Raw genomic sequence first — 23,729 nt, 5'->3', positions numbered from 1 at the left:
GTGACAAACCTTACTTGGCTGTCGGATGGTGGTGGGTTTAACGACACATTTTTTATTTTTGCCATCTTACCCAAAAGCCTCTGTTACGGATAATATTAGTAGCGAAAGCCTGTGGTACCTCTGGTGCCGTCTCACTTGCTGCGGTGGCTCAGTCCACGTGACTATCATCGTCTATAGCTTGATATCGCACCTCGTACATACGTATGTACGCTACACCTCTTCCGCGCCGTGCGTAGCCAAACGTGCTCATCGGAGGTGCACCTCAAAGTATGAAGCAAGCTCCAAAAGCACCAACGGAATTAAGAAGTTTGATTGAACAGAGCGCTAGATATAGGTAGCAGCAACGCACAAACTTAAAATCACAGTTGTCATCTGATTGCAGTGATTGATGGATGATGATGAAGAATGGGATGCGATCTCAACTCTCTCTTCACCTTGTCCAAACGTAAATTTTTTGCACATGCTCTCTCATTCGATCAACATGGACTGCTCTGCAATTCGCAAATGGCAGTGAGGTGGTAGTCGACATCTTGTTAGTTATATCTGTTAAACATTTTTGCCCGCTCTCCGCATACCGTGTAGTAATAAAGTGCACACAAACATCCAGAATAAGGACCCTTTTGGACTCTTAGACTTTATGGTTAATATCTAAAACTTAAAGAGATCGTTTTTTTTTGTTTTAGAGCGACATAGCTACAGGAATCCACACAGGAGATGTGGACTTTAAAAACAGGCAATGCTCGGGAAACTCGCTCGGAGTGAAACTCGCACGTACATGATGGGTGGCGTGTGGGGTACGTATTGCAGCGAGTAAGGGAAGGAGATGCCAGGCTGCAGGATGGGGATGGGTGCAGCGACCGCCTCGTGGTTTCTCCGCCTGCCTTTACTGCGACCCTGGCGGTGAAAGGAATCTGCCGGGGCGGACGGACGGACGGACGCACGCAACACGGCGATTGCATGCGGATACAACGTCCATCGACCAAAACGAGGTTTACTGCAATATAGGGGATGGGCCATATGGGAGGCAGCACGAGGCAGTTCAGCAACGTCCTGTGTTGTCCTGTACTAAAACACGCCAATACGTACAGCATATACACTTCTCACCGTTTACAACCACCACTGACCAGCACAGTGAAGTAAGGTTAAATAACTCCAATGAACCGTATGTACGTATGCATGTATGTTGCACTTATTTCGCACCGTGTGTGACCAACCGTGCTCAACGGAGGTGCGGACATTGCATGACATTGGTTAGGCCCTCGTCCAGCAGTGTGCGGCCATGAAGGGCTGTGCATGTTTTTGGCTTCGCTTTCAGCACAGAGAATGCGAACAAGTCAAATGAGCCAAGGGTGGTGACGTATTTGTGGAAATTGCACATTGACGCAAGTCACTTACCGTGGCCAATTGATTTACGCGGGACACGCACTCTTACAGTTATACTCGAATGTCATAGTAACAATGTCTTTTATTCATCCAGTAAAGGCTCACTGCATTTCAATGCCCCTTGCGGAAGAGTCCTTCTTTGGGACGTTTGGCTACTTAATGTGCTATGAGTATTGTTTGACTTGCATCCCACTGGGATTTTTGCACACAGCATTGATATACGGTGCTTTTTTCTGGAAGACTTTGCCGGTTTTTTTTTCCTGGATTGTTCTGTTGCGCGTAGTCACTTTAAGATGTTTTCTTGTTCATGTTTTTGTTTGTTGCGGTTGCACCCGATTCAAGAGCCGAATGGCTCACAGGGCTATACCTAATAAATAAACTGAAAGCTGAAGGAAGCATCCATTGCCCACAACCCTGCCTATTGTATATTTTTTTCCTTTTAAGTACACAGTGTTTTTGATTAATGCGGTTTTTTTTATTACTGAATGTATATTTCCCAACTCTCTCATTTGTGGGACTGAGAGGCAATGCCTGTAGATAGGGTTCAGCAATATTTGCTTTTTGCTGCCATCTACTGGCTGACTTGCAGATTTGTAGATTGTGCAGATTAAGTCCGACACCTGACGAGTTCCTCTTGTGCATGAGCCGATTCCCCTCCTTTGGCTGCCAGTCTGTCATTCGTCTTGACCACCGACGGTTATCCTTGCTACTGACGTGTCCTGGCCACACCAACTTATTTTTTCTTAATCTTGCATATGCTATCTTCCCCATGTTGTCTATCTACCTGTCTCGTGAGTTTAATTCGCAAGCAAGTATCTCACACAGCAAATGTGTTTCTTTTGGAGCATTTGTTTAATGTATGATTCACCTGTCATCGCAGGTAAAATTGAGTGATTAAAAAGTTATTTTTATAGAAGAACGCCGTCGATGAGAACTGATTGCAGTGTATTTGGAAAACTGAATTACATAATGGAAGAGCAAAACATTCTTACGTGCCTATGGAAGAGCAAGTATGTACGTTAAACTTGTTTCACAACGTACATCGCCAACCGTGCTAATCGGAGGTGCGGGGTAAGGACAACAATCTAAGTACGAAAATCAGTTCTGAAACAATGAAAAGTATGAGATTGTGTGTAACAACCTAAGTGCAAGGAAATGGCTGTATGACTGTGAAAGTAAACTTGCTGACTCAAATCAGCGTAACTCTTCTACATTGAAGATCCACTCCCAATGCAAACTAATTACGCTGGTGGTAAAGATCAAATATTAGCTTAGGGTGATGCAAACTAGGCCTGGGAAATCCGTGAGCAACATTGGCTGGCGCTGCATGTAGCGACCCTGATTGGTAACCGTCAACAAGATAATAGCTTCTTTCAACATTGATTCTCATGGTACTTACTATAAATGCTGCACTAAATTGAATCAATGGTTGATTGCAGAGTGAACTGCAGCATGGGAATAGAGAACTTGAGACATTGACATGCAGGACTGGGGATGTGCAGCCAGACAACTGTCCACGAGGGCACAGCAAGGACTATGTACACACACGCGCACACAGAGACAAAGATCCCCCATATAGCCTCTAACAATCTGTTGGGGAAAGGGTTGTTAGCGAGCGCAGCACAACGTGCTAACCATGATGCCTACATACGAGTGGTTTACACATGAGTACAACTACATTTACATACTACCTACACGGACTAACAAAATATATGGAACAAAAATGGAAGTGTGCAAAGCCAGGAGAGATGCACGCTTGCATATTATATTCAGATACAGAAAGAGAAACGTTTGGATTGGGGAACGTGCCCAGGTTCATGACATCATTCAACCTGTGAATGTAAGCATGTATGCTGAACTTCTTTCATACCGTACGGAGCCAACTATAAGTGCGGGAGAAGGACAACAAACGAAACACAGACAAAAAGCGAATGTTGTTGATCAACGTTGGCCGATGATCAACAACAATGACGGAGTGGCAGCCAAGGAATGGAACGCACTGGAGAGGACTTCCACCAAGGAGATGGAACGATGACCTCAGCTTGTGTGCAGGTGCTCGGTGGATTTAGTTTTTTGACACCGCAAGAGAATGAGGAGGTGGCCAGCAGCTTGGGCAGGCCTTCATCCAGCAGTACAGACGATTGACCATTACTGCTGCTGCTGATAATGATGAAACAGTCACATAAACAAGCATATATATACACGTGCAACCCTTTTTTATTAATCCACTGCTAGACGTGGGCCCACACCACCCACCCCCCTCCACTCTTCCGGCTGGCTTGTGTGGGCACGACCCACCGTGTTTGGCGCGACCCCCTTGGTGACCGCGGGACACCACGACGGTGCCCAGGCCGCGGCAGAGCGGGCAGTGCGGCGCAGCGTGGGCGTCGCTCAGCCGCCTCTGCCGCCGCGGAGACGGCAGCGGCACGCGGAGGTTCAGCCCGTCCAGACTGCCAGCGCGGACGACTGCAACCGGTGGGGTCCAAGGGTGAAAAGGCATCCCGTTCCCCTCTGCCACCCAACAGCTCTGTAACGTCGGGGGGGGGGGGAGGGCGGAGAGGCATGTGCCCCCCCCCCCACCACCACCAGCACCACCACCGTCTCCGCACCCCCCACCCCCAATGTTGCTCAGCCCCCCCCCCGCCCCTTCCAAATGATTATAGTGAAGCAAAACAAATGTTGGTATGATATATAATAATAAGCATGGGGTGAAAGGAAGGGCAGTATGCAAGGCATACTTCGTGCTTTCCAGAGTCTTTTTTGTCTCTTCCCTTTAAAAGAAGGTCAAGCTACAGGGCTGTCGCCTGAAAGAAAAGGACAGCTCAGGAGAGTGCCGTGCCTCTAGAGCAGTGGTTCTTCTTCTTATCCTGGGGTGCGAGATGCCCTTTCTGGGGGCGCGAGACATGGCCAGATGTTTTTTCGAAGGTAAATCATCGAAACACAAACTAAGCACGGGCACCTAAGTACAACTACTTTGTTTCATCACACCCTGTGTGTATTTATTAACGTTTTTTTTTTACGATTGAGAATCAAAAGGGTGCAAGTCTGCGGTAAAGGTTAAAAACCACTACTCTAGAGGGTAATTGGCCTACCCTTCCATACTGGTCACTAGTCCTTTGGAAGTGGTGGCAGTGCCCACATTTTACCCTACCACGCACGAATTGCCGATCGACTAGCTGTGTTTGACCCGTTTATACTTCTGGGTGGGCAGAGATAGGGGGGATTTTAAGAAACTTCTAGCGTTGTTTTAACTTACCATGCTAGGAGATAAAATCGAACCGGCGACCTCTGGATTGCAAGTCCAGTGCACTAACCATTACACCGTGGCAGCATTCCATATACTGTACGTATTTAATAGTGCATGGGAACAGAGCGAGACAGTGCTAATGGGGGGAGTATGTTCCCTACGCTATGGCCCAGTGATCACTTTCATCCCCAGTAGCCAATAATTTAATATGAGGGCATAATTGTTTTGCATAATGTTTTAGCAGAATGGTGTAGTGAAGAAGCACGTGACTTGTAGTCGTAGTCACAGCCACATTGAGAGAGGTATACTGAATGTGGTGTGCCAGGTGTGGATCGACCCAACCGAAATGAATCCCTGCAATAAAAAAAGTGTGGACCCCAAACATGGGCAGACTGGGTTGAAGTACAACAGAAAGAACTGGTGTGACGGGAGAGTGGTGTAAGACACTCGTGAGACAATCCGACCTTCTTGAACTCCGCTGCCATTGCAAAAGTGGCATGGCTGGTCCGTGTCCCTTGAGTTCGCAGGAACGCCCACGCTGGCAAGAGAAATATAGTCCCGTCCTGCCGGTAAATAAATAACCAGGCACAAAGTGCCGACAGTTAGAGGGGGTCAGGGAAAAATAACGAATGACAAAAACCACAATGTTTAGAATAATGCATGGCACTTGAATCCATCTGGAAAATCCCATTATGTCTGCGGCCATGACAATGATATTTCTCTAGCCTGAAATACACACACATATACTTTTAACTTTTTTCCCACTACTCCCTTTACAGCCGCTTGGCTGCGCACGTCACAGCGCTGATAAGAATTCACACAGCTGCTCTTTAAAAAGGGCCCGTGGATGAGCGTCTGGCAGGCTGTTCCATAAACCCATAATCCATTGTGGGAGCGAGAAATCATTGGCTCCTAAACATCCCTTGTGCTTTTCATTTTACACTTTAAAACATGGCCTCGGGTTCCATGAACAGTAGCACTACCGGTATGGGAGCCGGAGATTTTAAATGTGGAGGTTTTTTTTTTCCCTTCCAAATAAATCCAACTTTGCAATCGAAAATATGTAATGAGACAGCCCCATTGCATCAGGGGATTCCTTGTGAATTCTCATAGTCTAGTCATTGCTCATTAATTGGCTGAAAACATCTTAAAATAAACACCCACTGCAGGGCCCTCCTGAAAAAAGAGTCTGGTGACTCCATGTGGCTTTCCTGGATAAATAATTAAATTTGAAGTAAAATATTCAAAGCCAATAGTTATTTTCTTTAAGAGTTTACCAACTTGGCAAACAACCATAACCATAAAAACATATATATTCCCGTGCGCATCACATACATAGGGAGTAAGAGCTAGAGAAGAATGCAGGATAGATAAAACATCAAATCGTATTCTTACTCATGATTGTTAAGCATTTGTTTAACACTGAATATGTTGTGCCCATCCCAGAGTTTTTGTCTGCCTCCCTTGAGACCGACCACAAGGGCTTTGTCATGGAGATGATGAACCCATTCAGGAGATCTTTGGGGGCTGTGGTCCTTTGAGAAACCTCACAGGGCTTCAATCTGGTGAATTGCCTTTTTATACGGTATGAGTCATACTTCCCCACACACTACGCTACGTGTTATTAGATGACAAGCCCAGATGGTTCATTGTAATTCTCACAGCTGGAATTTTTGCCAAATTCAGTGCAAACCCGAAGTTGAATGTGACGGTTTGTTTTGTTCTGCCGTCATTCATTACCAGTTTGAAACCATCAACTCACTGCACTTGAGAACCTGGTTTGATCACGGGTGGTGGCTGCCTGCGGATTCGAACCCAGGTGCTCAGCGATGCCAGGTCAAGTGTGCTGACCTCTGAACCACCCGGCCACCTCTAGGTGTAGTGTTCATAAGCGGTGGTCATCCTGTCGAGAGAAAGGTCCCAGCAGAGGGAATTTGCCGAACGAGCTCACGGCCAGCGAAAGATATGCGTGCCTGTTTGAGCAGAAAAAACAACCGATTTGACTTTTTTTTTAATTCTGCTAATAAATTACGTCTTTCCCCACAGCTACTGTACCTCCGCTAAATGTAATTATCTCGGCCCACGCCTGCCAAACGGCACCGCTAAATTTAAATGCGTTGTCCTTCCCAGTGCAACAGGCGATCCACGGCTTAGATGTAACAAAACATTTTTTCTAACCCGTTATAGAATTTCAATTCAATGCATGCACCAATGGAATATAGCCTACTGAGAAGGCACCGTGTATTACTGCATAGGTTTGTTTGCGGTTGTGCTGTATGACCCTACAATGTGTTTTGGGGCTGTACTGCATCTTGTTCACACAAGCAACAGCAGGCAATGATATATAATCAAGGGAGAATGTGAGCTGCTCTATTCAGTTCCTGAGGAAGCTCCTGGCATGTGGAGCGAAACGTCGGACATCGTGCCGAACGACATGCGGAACGACCTGAAAAAAACACAGATCGGAGAGAGGGAAATGAAGCATGGTGTACCTGTCGGGCAGCAAAACCATTGCCATAGTGATGAATGATCTTAACCTGTCCCCAAAAATAGTTCCATCACATGTGGTTTGCCTAGCGCATGGAATTATTTTCAAGCAGAGGTCCACAGATGTATTTTCAGGTCCCCAGGGAAGAGTCACCCTTGCACATTTCCAGCAAAAATTGTGCACGCAATCTAATCGACTAATTTCTGCAGGAGAGCCACACTGAGTCGTAGGGCTATTTTTTTTTCAGGAGGGTCCTGCATCGGGTGCTTATTTTAGAATGTCTTCAGCCAATCAATGATGAGTTGTTTATAGTACACGTGGGAGGAAGCCGGAGCACCGGGAGAAAACTCACGCGGGCGACGGGGTAACACTCTGTCCCTGTACCGATGGAAAAAGATGGCGATTAGTTAACCAGCGAGCCAGGGTTATGGCACCTCGATGCCGACGAGAAGGCAATTTCACAACACTTGTGTGATCCACAGTCCCGGATTACAGGCCACGTACACCAGCCACCACCTCATGAAGAGGACGGAAGAAAATTAACGTTTGGAGCGGCGGTAAGGGAGAAGTGCTGGTGGACTGGGAACCTGCATTGACTCACTGGCACGTCCAATATTCATTAATGTGCACTTTAATTTGGCCAGCTCAATAATCGTTTGTATGAGCACCGACTCAAAAGGTCACGCGCTGAGCTGTGAAGGAGGTGTTCGAATGGCCTGCTTTCCGCAAAGTACACCCTGCCTGCCTCGCTAACATGCACCCATCACCAGGGATTGCAGTGCTACTAAAATATATATTGCTTTTAATTGCCAACCAAGGTTACTCAGCGGGAGAGTAAGGAGGTCACGGCTCACAGTACGAAGGTCGCGAGTTCAAATAATGGAGGCAGGCATGACCCAGTCCATTATCCCTGCAGGATCGATACAATGAGTACCACTCTGTGGGTAAGTCAACAAAGTTTTGAGTTTCACCAAGTGAGAACTCAGGAGACAAGGATAGAATAACGAAGGGCAACGAAGGTTATTCTATCGAGAGATTCACCCCCACCACAGGAACGTGAATTTTCTGACACTCGCTAGGAGCTGTAACTGGGAGGTAAGTGCCACCCAAATGCTCATGCAAAAATAGCTTTGACATTATTTTTACATCAGCCCCTCCGCCCAGCAATCGCGCAGCTCCGCGGTTGATCCTGCACAACAACTCCGGTGCACCACTCCTCTCCTCCTGCGGAATAACATTTGGTGCCAATACTACGTGCGAAAGAGAGTGCCAATGGGAAATCTGTGGGGGGGGGGGGGGCGATGTTACCCAGTGGCTCAGGGGAGCCTAATGCAGCGCATCGGGGAACTGAGCCGGCACCTGTGAGAGAGACCCTTAGACCTCAAGCTCACGGGCCGGCTAGAGGAAGGTTCTCATGCACCGTGTCGGACCGGTGAACCAATAGGTTTCAGAACCTGCAGTTAAGCACCCCGAGGGGATAGAAAACTAAAAAATGTTGCTTTCTTTTCCAGGGGGTACAAAAAGGCTCTCCGAGTGCAGTGCATTTGACGGTTTCAGCTCAATTACCGACGATTGAGAAAACAATGGGGGGGGGGACCCAGAGGTAATACTGCAAAGCATATTTTGTTACAATGTGATGTCCTAGAAAATAAACAGCGGCACGTAGACAGCGGTGGAATTATTCGATGATCAAGCAGAAGTTATACACCTGAGAGATTTATGAGGAACAAAAATGTTCATTGATTGAGCTTCGGAAAAGGTCCTATGAATGCCTTGATCTGTGCCGACTGCTGTGGCTGTGAGCCCCAATAGGGAATAGCATTTCATCTACGCACCTGTGTCCCATTGATTGGTAGATGTTAGTGATGATGAAAAAACTAAAATAAATAACTTGTAAAAAACAACAGCACAGACACGACCCTCAAGGCAGTAACTTTTCTTGCCATGATATTAGTGATGGTCGCACCAAGGACGGCCGACATAGATAGGACGGTTGTAGCCATTGACAAAATTCCATCAATTGTGCACATTAAATTCATTTTTCTTCAGGTGGCCAGGTGTCGCAGAGGTCAGAGCTCTGAGCTGGCACCGCTGAGATCAAGGGTTCACATTCTGGCAGCGGCCTGCGTGATTAAATAGGATTCTCAAAGGTAGTGAGTTGATGGGTCTCAGCCTGAGCACCGCGTATGTACTGCACAAACATCACATAACATTTGGATTCCGATGTAAGTTGGTAAAATTCTAGCTCTTGAGCATTAAAAATATTGGCTTGACTGTCATGCAATGAACATTAATCTCATATGCAGAGGTAGCTCTGACCCTATCCATGAGCCATTCTCTAACACCAACGATTGCATTGCACTGCGAGAGACCCGAATGTGTTCATCATATCCTGACATGACACTGATAACACAGGCAGGTTAAAATTGAGGGAAAACGACATTGAATGTCCATATTAAAATGTCCATTGTATTCATTGTCAGAGGAGTTGTGCTCTCAGCGTGTCCTGCCATGAGACAAACACATTTCCATAATAGAGATTGTTTTTGGGTTAGATCGCACAAATATCAATGTGTCGTTCAAGCCGCCACCACCCGACACAGCCAACTGGTAAGGTTTGTCACTTAAACAGAACGTGGCCAATTCGTTACTAGTACAGCACACCGGTGTGTTGGAGAGTCGCGAGAGTGAGGAAGTCTCAAAGTGAGCACTGCATTGCATCCTCGCATTAGAATAGCCCCGGAAGGTAGCTTCACTGACATACTGATTTAAGTCACTTCAATTGGTCGTTTTCATTCATAACTTGGTAACCAACGAGTGTGTACTCTAAAAAGTCAAGTTTATTGTTTAACCAGGTGAGACGTCGAGAGACAAGGGTAGTCTCATTTGCAGGAATGACCTGACTTGCGATATGATAATCACAGTAAAATAAAGCCAATAGTCCAATTTGAGATATTACAAATATAAAACTAAATGTAATGTTTAATAATGTAGCCATTGATGACAATGCTGACACAAACACGTACAATGTCACCGATATTGGCCAAGCATCCCAGTGCAAAAGTAAAAACACACGCCTGCAAATTACTCAATTGGGATTACACTTTGCAAAGTTGCCCCTTCCTGCGAAAAAAATCTGGCAGGACCCTCCTGAAACAAAAGTCATGAGTGAGGCTTTCCCAGGTAAACAAGGGTAGTAGTAGTAATAATAATAATAATACTCATCATCATATCCATCACACCTGTGTATGGCCCTCGCAGGGACAGCCTGCCCTCGGACTGGCTCCTGTGCATGCGCGGGGCTTGGTTCGGAACGGCAGCACGGGAAGCGCTGGCAGTGTGCGAGCCCTCCGTGTCCGAACCTGCGGTAGAAACACAAGCGCCGGGGGCACCGCTGAGCGACGCCGCATCCAGCAGCGACCGTTTCATTTCTTTTTTTTTCATTGTTATTCAAGAACCCAGAACACAAAGTATATTCTGAAGTGGGGAGGGGGGGGGGCAGGATAAATGGCAAATAACGTGTAACAAACCCGGCGCGATGCACCCTCGACATTAGCGACCGACCGCGGTAGGGGTAACGATCGGGAGCAGCGTATTTATGGGGGGAGGAGAAGAATATGGAAAAATGGGGAGGTGGGAGGGGGTGGAATGTAACCCAACAGAACCAGAAATAAAATAACATAAACGCGATATCCAAGTTTGTCATTCTTGTTTTCTCCCCAGCAGCGATCCCTTCATTAACGCGCAGCGGGCACCGGGAGGCTGCAGCTTTAAGCACAACGTTGCAAGGGCTCGGGCAGTTTGACCCAGGTGGCAGCAGTGCAAAAATACAAAAATTAACAACGTGAAGTCGATGATGATGATGATGATGAGAATTTGAATTGAATCCCACGCCATCCCACGGTGGTCATTGCTTGAATGCATTTCACCACGCTCGTCAGGTGTGGGTTGGCGGAGGTGGCGGACCAAGAACCGGCTCCGATGTCGCTCAGTACTGATGTGAGCCGTGGCCAGGAATTTAATTCAGGTTCATGCACGGTTTCTAGCTCAGCGTAATTAACCACTGCACCGCCGCTCCGTGTCCAATGCGCGTTATCGATGTTAAAAGGAGCATGCTGTGTCATGCCAACGCAACATAGACTCTCTCTCTCTGTGAATATGCTATCAGGTACAGTTATGGATAGGTGGATCTCAATAATCAGTCTGGGCAATATGGTGGTGCTATGTTTCAAGAGTTAAAGCAAGCGTGATGCATTAAAATGTTCACACACACGTGTGGCATTCTAAAGCAATGCCACGAGAAGAAATTGCATTTTATGTATAGAAGGCAGTGGTAGTTGAGCAAATCCTGCTTCACTAAATCAGCTGGTAGAATTTGACATTGGTATCACAATAACACTGCGATTGCATGTTCACCAAAACATTGTGAATACTACATTCTATGAGTTATTTTATGCTTCAAATGCAGATGAGTAGCTCCCCGATGTGTTTTTTCAGGTTGTACTGCGTGTTCTTTTTTCAGCACGGTTGTTTGACCTTTTATTCCCACGTGCTGGTACCTTCTTCGGGAGCTGAATCAGACGCTTCTGAACATTTGTTAAAGTAGCTCTTGAAGAAGTTGCCGGCGTGCGGAACGAAACGTCAAGACGTCGTGCCGAAAAAGACGGTGGTGCGGCCCGAAAACCACAACGGAGAGAAGTCTACAGCACAATCGTGAAAATTATAAAAAAAACTGCCACAGTAATTTTTTTAAAGTTTTTTTTGTTTACATATGACAAACTATAATAATAAATATATAAGCACTGTAGTCTAAAAAAAAGAAGAAAAAAAAGCTCTTACGCTTTCAATACACATAGACAACCAATAACAACTGCCACAAAGGTGCATTTACACTTACAGATTTCACAGTTCAAAGGGAGGTGACGCTCAGTCCCTGGTGCAAATATAGCCTCATTGCATAAGAACGGTTATACACGCCCGTAACCCGGTGCTGTGATATTATGCAAATGCAAAACTCTTGTCTGCATACACTCTGATGAAAATGTTGTGTACCCGCACATAGGTGGAACATAAAAGTGGCTTAAAATGGAGAAGTTTCCATACAAACTGCCTCTGAAGGTTGGTTTTTAATGAAAGCTGTGCACGCCGTTTTAACGGTTTTAGCAAATGCGGCCTACACCTCATCAGAGTCATACGTTCGCATAACAAAATAAACGAATCACCAAACTACGGCTTTTTAGATACTTCCGTATGAGATAACAATACGGCTTGCATTTCTGCCGTACAGCATTCAACCACGGCAGCCGTGATCAATTCCCCATGCAATCTGTGCACGGTTCAAAAACTGACACGCATCGGTTGAAATCCGCAACACAATTAGCTTCCGAGCCTAACTTTGCTCGAAGCAATCCCGCATTACAAGAGTCTGGCATATGTTTCCATGACCCCCCACCCACCCCCATCATACAACTTACAGTGAGCGTGTTGTGAGCGCAGGGGAGGAGGCTGCGACTGGCTGAATCTCGATCTCACTTCTTCCCGCAGCTTGACGACTTCACGGTGGAGGTCCTCCACGCTTTTGCTTAAACGGTGCAGGGATAGAGAACGGTGTTAGATTGAACTCGGCGCCCGCCCAAATGCCAAACCCACGTGTCCGCAACGTCCCATTGCCGACGCTTTCCTGAAAGAGGACAACAATCATCATCGCCTGTAATGGGGAGGCCATCATCCAGCAGCTGATTGATCATGGCTGACAAGGATTATGACGGTTATGGTTAATTATTTTTCGTGTGCCGATGCCAACTCACCGTCGTCGTCATCATCATCATCGTTAGGCATGATCACTGGATGAAGGCATCCCACCTGCTGTAGCCATATCTCGCTGCCCTGCAATGTAACGATCCACCTCGCATATGCAGAAGAGATGATTCCATTGCTCCAGGTCCACGGTGGGAATCCTGTTTGATGTGTCCCCTCACTTGAATGCCACTGACCACCATCGCTAGGTGACTGTATCTCATAGTTACTACGATTGTGTGTATGAAAAGGAAATGTATTTTCAAAGGCGTAGACTTTTTTTTTTAAATGATATAAAATTTACAAATGTGTGCTTTGAGAAGGGAAGAGTTCGTAGTTGCTGAACACAGGCCCAAAGGCCCTGGGCAACAACACAGTGTGATCGAAGCTCTAATAGATAAGAGTTTATAGTCTCTTGAATTGAGCAAAGATATTGTATGAACTTGGGAAAAGACGACAATGTGAGGGAGAACCAACATCGAGCAGTACTGGTAAAGTAAAAGAAAGATAAGTGTCATGTCCTGTGTAGTATGGTGGCTGAACACAACACGGATGGGATGAAACAGTCCGACGGGCAGGCTGAATCCTCGTGGCAGAATAAATCATGAAGTGAAAGTTCATGGGAACAGTAACCACGACAGAAGGGTAATACGGAGTCGACTGACCGCCGGTGAGCGAGTGGCTGCAGTGTGAATCAGTGAGTGCCAGGACGCACTCTCGCTTGGGCGTGCTCGCCAGAAGAGCCGGCGGGACTACGCTGCGGCGCCTGGTTCGTCCCCGGGATCGGCCGGACGACGATGCCGAGGTTTCGCGAGACCTCTCGGGGTCCCGGGCGACGTGGCCAGGCCTCTTGCTCTGCTCCAGGCGCCGCCCCAGTTTGGCGATTTCTGCCTGCAGTGCCAGCATGGCCTCCCTAGGAGGTGCGAATGAGAGCGCATCGGTCTTTCTTTCGGCACAGTGACCCACAACAGCTTGGGTGAAGTGCTCAGCAGAGATCGTGGATGCTGACCTTTTAAAGTCTTTCCCAAAAGTTTGTCCCAATTGTGCGATCGGCTTAACGTCATGATATGAAGCATGAATTAGGATCTCTCACACGGCAGTGCAACCCTTCGCGTTCAAGAGTGGCTCGTGGAAACGGGTGTCACGGAGGTACCTCTGAGGATCCTTGAAGTGACCTTTGTTCCACACGGTAATGGGCAGCACTTTTCTATCCACCCTTCTTCCAAGAGTAATGTTTGGAATGTGATCATCATTTTTTTTATTTTTAGAGCTGATATTTTGGACAAATTAAGTGCAGAACCAAATTTAATGTGATGGGGTTTCTTTTTCTAGCTCTGAGATACCCTGCTACCTCTCTTGGCACCTGGCCTAAAACTTGTAAAATTTATTTGGTGACACTGTGTTGGCAGTAGTGCACAAACCAACCAAAAGTCTCAACACATTCGTGAATAACTCTGTGGTGTTAAAAAGGACAATAAATAATTGTCGACGTTTTAGAGAATGGCCAGAAGTTGAGTTTTTAAAGATTGATATGGAGTTTGCATGTTCTTGTTGGTATGCACGTAAAGCATAGGACATAAAAAAATGTATCAAACCTACCACTATACTAATTATTCAGAGCACAAATTTTGTGCAAAGCACCATATGAAAATGTCGTACGTAAAGATCATAATCACGCCACCTTAATAACCACGCCACCATGAACACTCGCATGAACGTAAATACACTCAACAACGAATGTACCAAACCATCACTCCTGCAATCCTTACATTTTATATCGTAGGAGTGCAATGATGCATTGATTGATCTTTTAACAACGATTCTTCTCCGATAATAAATACATCAAATGATGTATTCTATTTTTTTTTCAATACGTCTGTAAGTGGAGCAGTGGTGCATTGGGTAACACACTGCACAGTAAATCTTGATTCCCGTCTTGGGTGCTTTTCTGTGTGGAGTTTGCATGTTCTCCGCCTGTTCTGCATGGGTTCCCTCTGGGATCTCTGGTGTCCTCTCATAGAATGTCATTGGTGTTGGCCAAACCACCCAATGTAGTAGGCCCCTCCTGAAAGAGGAGTCTTTGGCTTTATCGGGTAAATAAGCCATGATTACTGTAACCCACACTGGTCATCGTGTGACGTAAGGTCAAACAACTCACATAAATGAAAGGTGTGGGCAGGCCTTCATCCACCAGTATATTGGCAAAGGACATGTTACTATATTTTTATATGTTGTATATAATGGGTTCACGTCACCTTTGCAACGAAAAGAGGCCCTACTGATGAATGCAATGTATAAAAAACGAGTCACTTTACTGAGTTGGTGACCATTGCAAACCTGGTTTTGAAACCAGGCAGCTAATAAATGACTAAAGCCATGTTCTCACTTTCAAAGATTAACATGAGACACATTAGTATGCGCATAATACATTCATTTAATAATTTGTGTAAGAATGAATGTATTACAATGTATTCAAATTACATGAATGTATTATGCCGATGTTACATTTAGGCTACCGGATAATAAACATTAAGCATGCTCTCGGTCTGGTAACCGATAATTGCCAAGAAAGACACATTAGTCTTTTTTTTCCCCGATGCAGCTTTTTTCCCCAGCTCCAACAATTAAAAAACATCAGTCTAATTGCCACACAAATAAACTTTACAGGGCATGTAAAAGGTGTGAATATAAAAATATATTGGAGCGACCTCATCAGTAATCACGAGATATCCTCTTATGGGACTACTCTCTGACAGAGTGATGCACTGCAAATGAGAACAAATCATGCATATTGTGAAACATGCGTCTGTCTTCAGAATTAGTGTTTTCGTAATAGGGTTGCAAAGGGTAATTTGAGCTCTGCTTTGTGCGTCTCAGCTCTGAGTGACCGCTTGATCAATGTGGTTAGTTTTCTATGGGGTAAGCCTGCCGCACAACCAAAACTTATAGGAAAGTTATATTCTGTATCATTATTTATGAGTCTTATAGTGCCTCCTCCATTACGTACAGATGGATGGACAGATAGAGCTAATGCTTAAACGCGTTTTACATTAGTTCAGAAAGTATACTTTTTTTTTACTTAAACTCGATGTATAGAAGGTAACTATATTCGTTGGGTCTTTCAGTAAAGTCACGTAGAAAGGTTAAAAAAATATAAGAACATTATTTTCTTTGAGAAAGTAACATTTTTTTAAAAATAGAAAATCATGTTATTTTCTTTGAACCTATCTACGTGACTTTACCGAAAGACCAAAAGAATATGAATTCCTGCAGTCACGAAAGCTTTAAGTCAAAAAGTTAACTGTGTTATAGGCTTGAAGTGGGTGTACAGAATTTGACTGTGTATAGAATTAAAGTTTATATGTAGATTTAGAATTTTTGCATAGAATTGAACTGTGTGTATAGAATTTAACTGTATAGAACGTAACATTCTGTTTACAATTTTATTGTATAAAATATAACGTGTTTATAATGTAATGTGTATATAATTGAACTGTATAGAATGTAAAGTGTATGTAATGTAACATTATTCATAATAAGCCTACGTGTTAAACTGACGTAATGTAACATTGTTATACAACTGAACTGTGTATAAAATGAAACGTTGTGTATAGAATGTAACGTTGCATATACAAATTGAACTGTGTGTATAAATTTTGATTTAAAGCTTTCGTAACTGCAGGGATTCATCTTCTTGGTTCTTTCGGTAAAGTCACGTAGAAGGGAAACAATAAAATAATAAAAATATAAAACAATATAATTCTCACGACGTTTCGACTACAACACAAGCAATCATCATCAGGTATGAAAACCACAGCAAGAAAATTTGAAAAAAAGTGGCGTTTTTTTTTACGTTAGCACCACGGAGAGCGATTTGGCAGTTATTCAGATGAACGAGTCCATCTATGTTCGGAAAAGAGGAGGGGGGAGACGAAAAAAATGGATGCGGTCTGAAAGCCACCGTATGCGTGAACAATCAATTAAGACCCGAAATGGTCTACCAAATCCTTCCAATGATTGCTAAGCCAGAATCCATCTTCTCGGTTGAAATTGTCTCTGTGTTTGTATATGTGGATAGCCTCATGAACGAATCTCTCATGATAGCCAGATGGCTTGCAGAGAACCTCTGTCTTGGAGAAGTCAATGTCATATGAGCCTACTAAATTATTACAGTGAACTGCCACGGCCGAGGTGTTGGTTCTACCGTGTTTAAGGTCTGCTTTGTGTTCACGAATGCGGTCCGAGACATGTCGTTTGGTTTCTCCAATGTAACTACTACCACAGAGGTAACGTAAAAAAAAACGCCACTTTTCTTCAAATTTTCTTGCTGTGGTTTTCACACCTGATGACGATTCCTTGTGTCGCAGTCGAAACGTCGTGAGAATTTTATTGTTTCATATTTTCATTATTTCATTGTTTCCCTTCTACCTGACTTTACCAAAAGAACCAAAAAATATGCGCGCGTAAAATTAAACGCTGTGTATAGAACGTAACGTTGCATATAGAAATTGAACTGCGCGCCACGGCAGCCGGCGTACTGCTTTGACGAGCGGGACGATTGCCCGTCGCTGAGCTGGGAGAGGCGCCTTCCACGGGAGGGCTGCCCAGAGTCGACGCGCGTGGAGCCTGGCGAGCCAGGCCCCTCGTCCGCGCTCCTTCTAGCGGCACTCGCGGCCGTCCTCGGCGCCTCCACCGCCAGCGCTGCAGGGCAGCGAGCAGAGCAACCATCAGCGGCCGGTCGCTGTTATCATCAACACTGGCCATGATCAATCCACTGCTGGGTGAAGGCTTCCCCCAAGCCATTGTCGTCTCACGTAGCGCATGCAAACGAGCTGATTTCATCGCGCTCGGGCACCACTAATATTAGCCACGGTTGGGAATCAAACTCGGGTTGCCCGGCTCCGAGTGCTGGGCGCTAATCGCTACACCACCACCACCACTCTTCTCATTACGCATGCAGGGATATTGGCTCCTAAATGCTCGCATACAGAACGTTAATGCGTCTTTGTGTGTGCATGCATGTGGTTTGATTCCAGGCTATGCACATGATCACTGGAGAGTGAGATTAACATGTAGGCTTTCGCGACCAATATTATTCATAATAAAGGTTTTTGGGTTAGATCGCGTTTATTTATAAATGTGTCGTAACCCTCCACCACCCGACACGGCCAATCAGAAAAAAAAACGCGATCTAACCCAAAAACCTTTATTATGGAGAGTGAGAGTTAAACTTTGACATTTCCATTCGATTCAGCCTTAAATTAAGAACTGGGGGAATGGGCGATTATTAGGCATTTAACGATGCATCAGATAATCGATTACAATCAATTCATACTCTCCCGATACAACACTCCAATTGTGCACGGAAGGATCAAATATTTGCAATTCGTAATCGGTTCATGAGAACCCTGCAGCTCCGGGTGGCGCTACAATAACCACAATGGCAAGGAAAGAGAATCGGTTCTTGAATATAATTAGAACAACGAACCGTGACAATTCATCTAGTCTTGAAAGGGGGTTAGCCAATCCACAATCGATACTTCGTGATTATAGCCACTTGCGTGGTGCTGGCTCCGCCATCCCCTTGTGTGCCATGCTGGCTTTTTATAATTGGTGGTCGTAAACAGCACATGCCCTGGAAGTCTACCTGGGCCACATCCCTGGATGACACTTATAATAGGATCTACGGAGCAGGGAACATGTGTCACTTTTACATTGCAATCTCAGGTTTTTTTTGTTTGCACCTGCGTAGGAAGTTCACAGTCTCAACTCAGGTGACAGTGCGTAAAAACTCAGAATCCAGCAGGCTGTGAGACACTTGTTAGGACTGGTTATGTCAGTAGCGTCAGTCACAGTCATATCTGCCACAGACGTGTGCTGGCAGCTGCAGCAGCTGGTGCATGCCCATTTGACACAGAAGGAATTGGCGAGGTGGTGCTGTGGCAGAAAGTGATCAGAAAGTTACGAAGCCAAATCCTGTGTGGGTTGAACAAAAAGTAATTTGTCCATCCAGAGTGACTATCAGCACCACTGACAATTTTAACAGTGGTCATCCTTGGGAATGAATGGTCCCTGTCAGAGGATTGTGGAATTTCCACCACTGGCTAAGGGCCATGAATGGAAAAGATCCCTGCTCTATGTTCATTTCACAATAATGCTGGCATTGCGTGAAAAAAATATTTCGGTATATTGTAATTCTCATTTTCTTTAAATACAACATAGAGGTGAGGCACTGCACAACACTCTTTTGAGTATCCAAATTGTTTTCATTTTTCGAAATGTAACAAGTAAAAGTTGTATAATTGTGGGGAGACACTGATCTTCTGTTAATAAGACTATTTGTCAGGAAGGTCCTGCATTGGGAATTTTGACCATTTCCATCCTTCAATTCGCACAGTTGGCTACGTACGGCGCGAAAGAAGCTCAACATAAAGCCACGTAGAATGAGAATAAAATAATAAATTGATAAAATAAAATAACACAATAATATTCTCACGACGTTTCGGCCACAACACAAGCGGCCTTCATCAGGTGAAGGGACGAGACTGTCTGGTAGAACCTGATGAAGGCCGCTTGTGTTGTGGCCAAAACGTCGTGAGAATATTATTGCGTTATTTTATTTTATAAATTTATTATTTTATTCTCATTCTACGTGACTTTACCGAAAGAACCAAAGGAGATGAATCATTGCAGTCACGAAAGCTTTAAATCGAAATTTAAGCTCAACATACACGCACGCACGCATACATGCACAACCCTTATGTACATCGCGACGCCTCGCTCGACAGCGTGCCGAATGAGGCATGGGTTCACCTCGTGGGGTGACCTCCCCCTTCTCTCCATCCCTCCCCGCGCCCCTGACGTAGAGGCGGGGTGCGGTGGCGCGGATGGGCGTGACGTCGCCACGCACGCTGCTCGTCTGCTCGCCAGCGGGCCACCGCTTGGATCCCGCGCCAGTCGCCCTCGCCTCCTCGTCCTGCTGGACCCGCGGCGCTGCCCGCGGCGCCGCCCCCGCCCTGCGTTGTTTCGGCGCCGCTTCGACGACACTGGGATGCCTGTTTGCGAAAGCGAGAAGCCTGCAATTAAAATGCTGGGGTTTGAAATCGCTCACGCCTGGGCAGAAGCCAGGGCTGCAACTGAGCACAGATGTTGTGGCCCCTTGTGCGACTTTGCATGGCCGTGAATTGTCTCTGGACAACAACCGGCCCTGGCGTTCCATCACACCAGGGCCATAGGACAATTATCAGGAGAAGCTCCCTCTCTCCACTGTGGAGCGATCAGAGAGAGTTGTAGGCTTTGAGGAAGGAGCGCGTTGCACGCAAATCTCCCATTGTATTGCAAAAGGAGATATTATTTATCCAGCTGTATCAGTAACCAGCATGCACTAAAGATAACTATGTCGTGCTTATTGAGTGCGTGCCTTTAGCCTTCACGTGAAAAGCGAACCGCTTGAATGAATGTGTATCGGCATTTTGTCAAATCACTGCTGGTTGAGGACCTCCGACCGTGGAATGTCGTGGGGGTTATTGACCATACTTCACGACGCTGGTTAGTATGGGTTTGTGAAGTTGGGCAGCATAGCCATCGGGGCATAGCATAGCGCAATGATGGATTTTGCCGCACTGCCCTGGACTGCCCACAATAGAGCCCTCGACTATATTTGTGTAAAGTTCCATCTTGACAGGCCTTCTTGAACATGATTGACATCAGTCACCCGCTCCATCAGGGTCATCTATGTCTGTCTGTGTTAGATACAGGGTCGAGGGCAGACGACCTGGTCACGTGCATCGTTGTTTCTGGGGTCGTGAGCGTTGCTCCGAGCCGCCCGCTCTCTGAACCGACGAAGCCGCTATCAGTTTCAGGTGACACGATTCGATCCTACGCACGACGGGGACACAAATAAACACAAATATCTCAAACAGCACTGGGCACACAACAACAAGCACCAGGCTGGTGATGGCTTGACAATGTGTAACATTGAGTGGGCATCGAGTGTGAAATTAACACTTTTTTTTTATTAAGCTGTTAAAATAAACATTGATTAATTTTACTGAAATTCAACACGCGATGATCTACTCCCAGAGCCATCACAATCTCCTTGGGTGACTGCAACAAGGTGTCTCAGCACTGAAAAAAATTCATTTGTGACAGTGGTTCTCATCTATATTTAGAGACACTGAGACTCGTGGTTGAACAAGGGGAGTGGGAGAAAGAGAGGAGAGGCAGGGGGTGTATGCAGTTTACAGTGAGGGAAAAAAGTATTTGATCCCCTGCTGATTTTGTGCGTTTGCCCACTGACAAAGAAATTATCAGTCTATACTTTTAATGATAGGTTTATTTGAACAGTGAGAGACAGAATAACAACAAGAAAATCCAGAAAAGCGCATGTCAAAAATTTTATAAATTGATTTGCATTTTAATGGGGGAAATAAGTATTTGACCCCCTCTCAATCAGAAAGATTTCTGGCTCCCAGGTGTCTTTTATACAGGTAACGAGCTGAGATTAGGAGCACACTCTTCAAGGGAGTGATCTTAATCTCAGCTTGTTACCTGTATAAAAGACACCTGTCCACAGAAGCAATCAATCAATCATATTCCAAACTCTCCACAATGGCCAAGACCAAAGAGCTCTCCAAGGATGTCAGGGCCAAGATTGTAGACCTACACAAGGCTGGAATGGGCTACAAGACCATTGCCAAGCAGCTTGGTGAGAAGGTGACAACAGTTGGTGCGATTATTCGCAAATGGAAGAAACACAAAAGAACTGTCAATCTCCCTCGGCCTGGGGCTCCATGCAAGATCTCACCTCGTGGAGTTGCAATGATCATGAGAACGGTGAGGAATCAGCCCAGAACTACACGGGAGGATCTTGTCAATGATCTCAAGGCAGCTGGGACCATAGTCACCAAGAAAACAATTGGTAACACACTACGCCATGAAGGACTGAAATCCTGCAGCACCCACAAGGTCCCCCTGCTCAAGAAAGTACATATACATGCCCGTCTGAAGTTTGCCAATGAACGTCTGAATGATTCAGAGGACAACTGGGTGAAAGTGTTCTGGTCAGATGAGACCAAAATGGAGCTCTTTGGCATGAACTCAACTCGCCGTGTTTGGAGGAGGAGGAATGCTGCCTATGACCCCAAGAACACCATCCCCACCATCAAATATGGAGGTGGAAACATTATGCTTTGTGGGTGTTTTTCTGCTGAGGGGACAGGACAACTTCACCGCATCAAATGGACGATGGACGGGGCCATGTACTGTCAAAGCTTGGGTGAGAACCTCCTTCCCTCAGCCAGGGCATTGAAAATGGGTCGTGGATGGGTATTCCAGCATGACGATGACCCAAAACACACAGCCAAGGCAACAAAGGAATGGTTCTAGAAGAAGCACATTAAGGTCCTGGAGTGGCCTGGCCAGTCTCCAGACCTTAATCCCATAGAAAATATGTGGAGGGAGCTGAAGGTTCGAGTTGCCAAACGTCAGCCTCGAAACCTTAATGACTTGGAGAATATCTGCAAAGAGGAGTGGGACAAAATCCCTCCTGAGATGTGTGCAAACCTGGTGGCCAACTACAAGAAACGTCTGACCTCTGTGATTGCCAACAAGGGTTTTGCCACCAAGTACTAAGTCATGTTTTGCAGAGGGGTCAAATACTTATTTCCCTCATTAAAATGCAAATCAATTTATAACATTTTTGACATGCGTTTTTCTGGATTTTTTTGTTGTTATTCTGTCTCTCACTGTTCAAATGAACCTACAATTAAAATTATAGACTGATCATTTCTTCGTCAGTGGGCAAACGTACAAAATCAGCAGGGGATCAAATACTTTTTTTCCCTCACTGTATCATCCCTATAATGAACAGGTAAGTGTTGTTGAGGCTTTCTCTTCATCAGTGGGGCCTGTTTCCACTGGCCCCTAATGAGGTGCCGCAATCGCTGTCCGCTCGCACATCTCACAGGCGAGCTGCCTCTGGCCTCCACTAGCTTCTGACCACCGCCGCCGGCACTTAACTACCTGAAGGATGGGAGGAAAAATATTTTACGTCCGTGCCTAACGCCCTGACTTGTTTTTTGTGCGCGTGGTTATACTGCGAGTTTTGCTATTATTTGAAAAGACATTGCAGAGCTTTGCGGCACAACGGCAAAGAGCCGAAGCGAGGTGTACATAACCGCCCACCCCCACGCGTCACGGAGGGGTGCCGCCTCTCACCTCCTGCTTGGTGCCGGCGACCGGCCGCCGCGCTGGACGGGGCCGGGGCTCACGGTTGGCAGCGTCGCCCATGCCGCTGCTCAGGCTGCTGCGGCTCGTGGCCGCGCGGGGTTGTGTCCCCCGGGCCCTCGGCGTCACTGGCGCACGCGGCTAGAAAACGCGGCGCCATCGCAGGCGAGACAAGGGACACGGACGCAACGATCAGACAAATCCTCGCCACGGGGGAACCACACTAACGATGGATAGCTTTCGTGTAACCAAGTGCTCATCTCCATTGGTGGTCCAGGACCAAAAGTGGAAATTTCTCATTCCTATAATGGGGGCCAATTTGTTTTCCAATTGACGAACAGCAGGTTGACTTCCCACAAAAGTGGAACAGTGAAAACCCAATATAACTTTGTTAAGTGGATTGGCCAAACTGAATGTTAGATGCAGAAAAATGTTAATTAGTGGAACTTTGACCAGAAGTTGTATCAATGCGAACGCTTTGGTTGGACTTAAAAATTGGGACATTAAGTACAGGAAGTCTAGTGAGATTTCACTGTACTCAAATAGTAAATGTACATGTACACATCATTTTGTCAGTGTAGTGCTAGA

At 45.8% G+C, this 23,729-nt stretch overlaps 1 protein-coding gene across 4 annotated transcripts in view; it reads right to left on the bottom strand.

Annotated features, from left to right (window-relative positions):
* LOC116953167 (microtubule organization protein AKNA-like) overlaps positions 1-23,729 on the bottom strand; it is an 86,717-nt gene that overhangs the window by 9,129 nt on the left and 53,859 nt on the right. For all 4 annotated transcript variants that reach the window (XM_076074862.1, XM_032973082.2, XM_032973083.2 and 1 more), the window contains 10 exons: positions 23,133-23,282; positions 20,689-20,792; positions 19,728-19,969; positions 17,453-17,615; positions 13,630-13,827; positions 12,593-12,699; positions 10,361-10,480; positions 5,095-5,193; positions 3,682-3,849; positions 776-911 (listed from right to left, as the gene is read on the bottom strand). In XM_076074862.1, coding sequence (XP_075930977.1) covers positions 776-911; positions 3,682-3,849; positions 5,095-5,193; positions 10,361-10,480; positions 12,593-12,699; positions 13,630-13,827; positions 17,453-17,615; positions 19,728-19,969; positions 20,689-20,792; positions 23,133-23,282 — 1,487 coding nt within the window. The remainder of the gene's footprint in view (positions 1-775; positions 912-3,681; positions 3,850-5,094; positions 5,194-10,360; positions 10,481-12,592; positions 12,700-13,629; positions 13,828-17,452; positions 17,616-19,727; positions 19,970-20,688; positions 20,793-23,132; positions 23,283-23,729) is intronic.

This window comes from Petromyzon marinus, chromosome 50 (genome assembly GCF_048934315.1).
Source record: "Petromyzon marinus isolate PM22_M1 ecotype Great Lakes invasive population chromosome 50, UKy_Petmar_22M1.pri1.0, whole genome shotgun sequence".
Taxonomy (NCBI): domain Eukaryota; kingdom Metazoa; phylum Chordata; class Hyperoartia; order Petromyzontiformes; family Petromyzontidae; genus Petromyzon; species Petromyzon marinus.
This window is presented reverse-complemented; position numbering and strand designations above follow the sequence as displayed.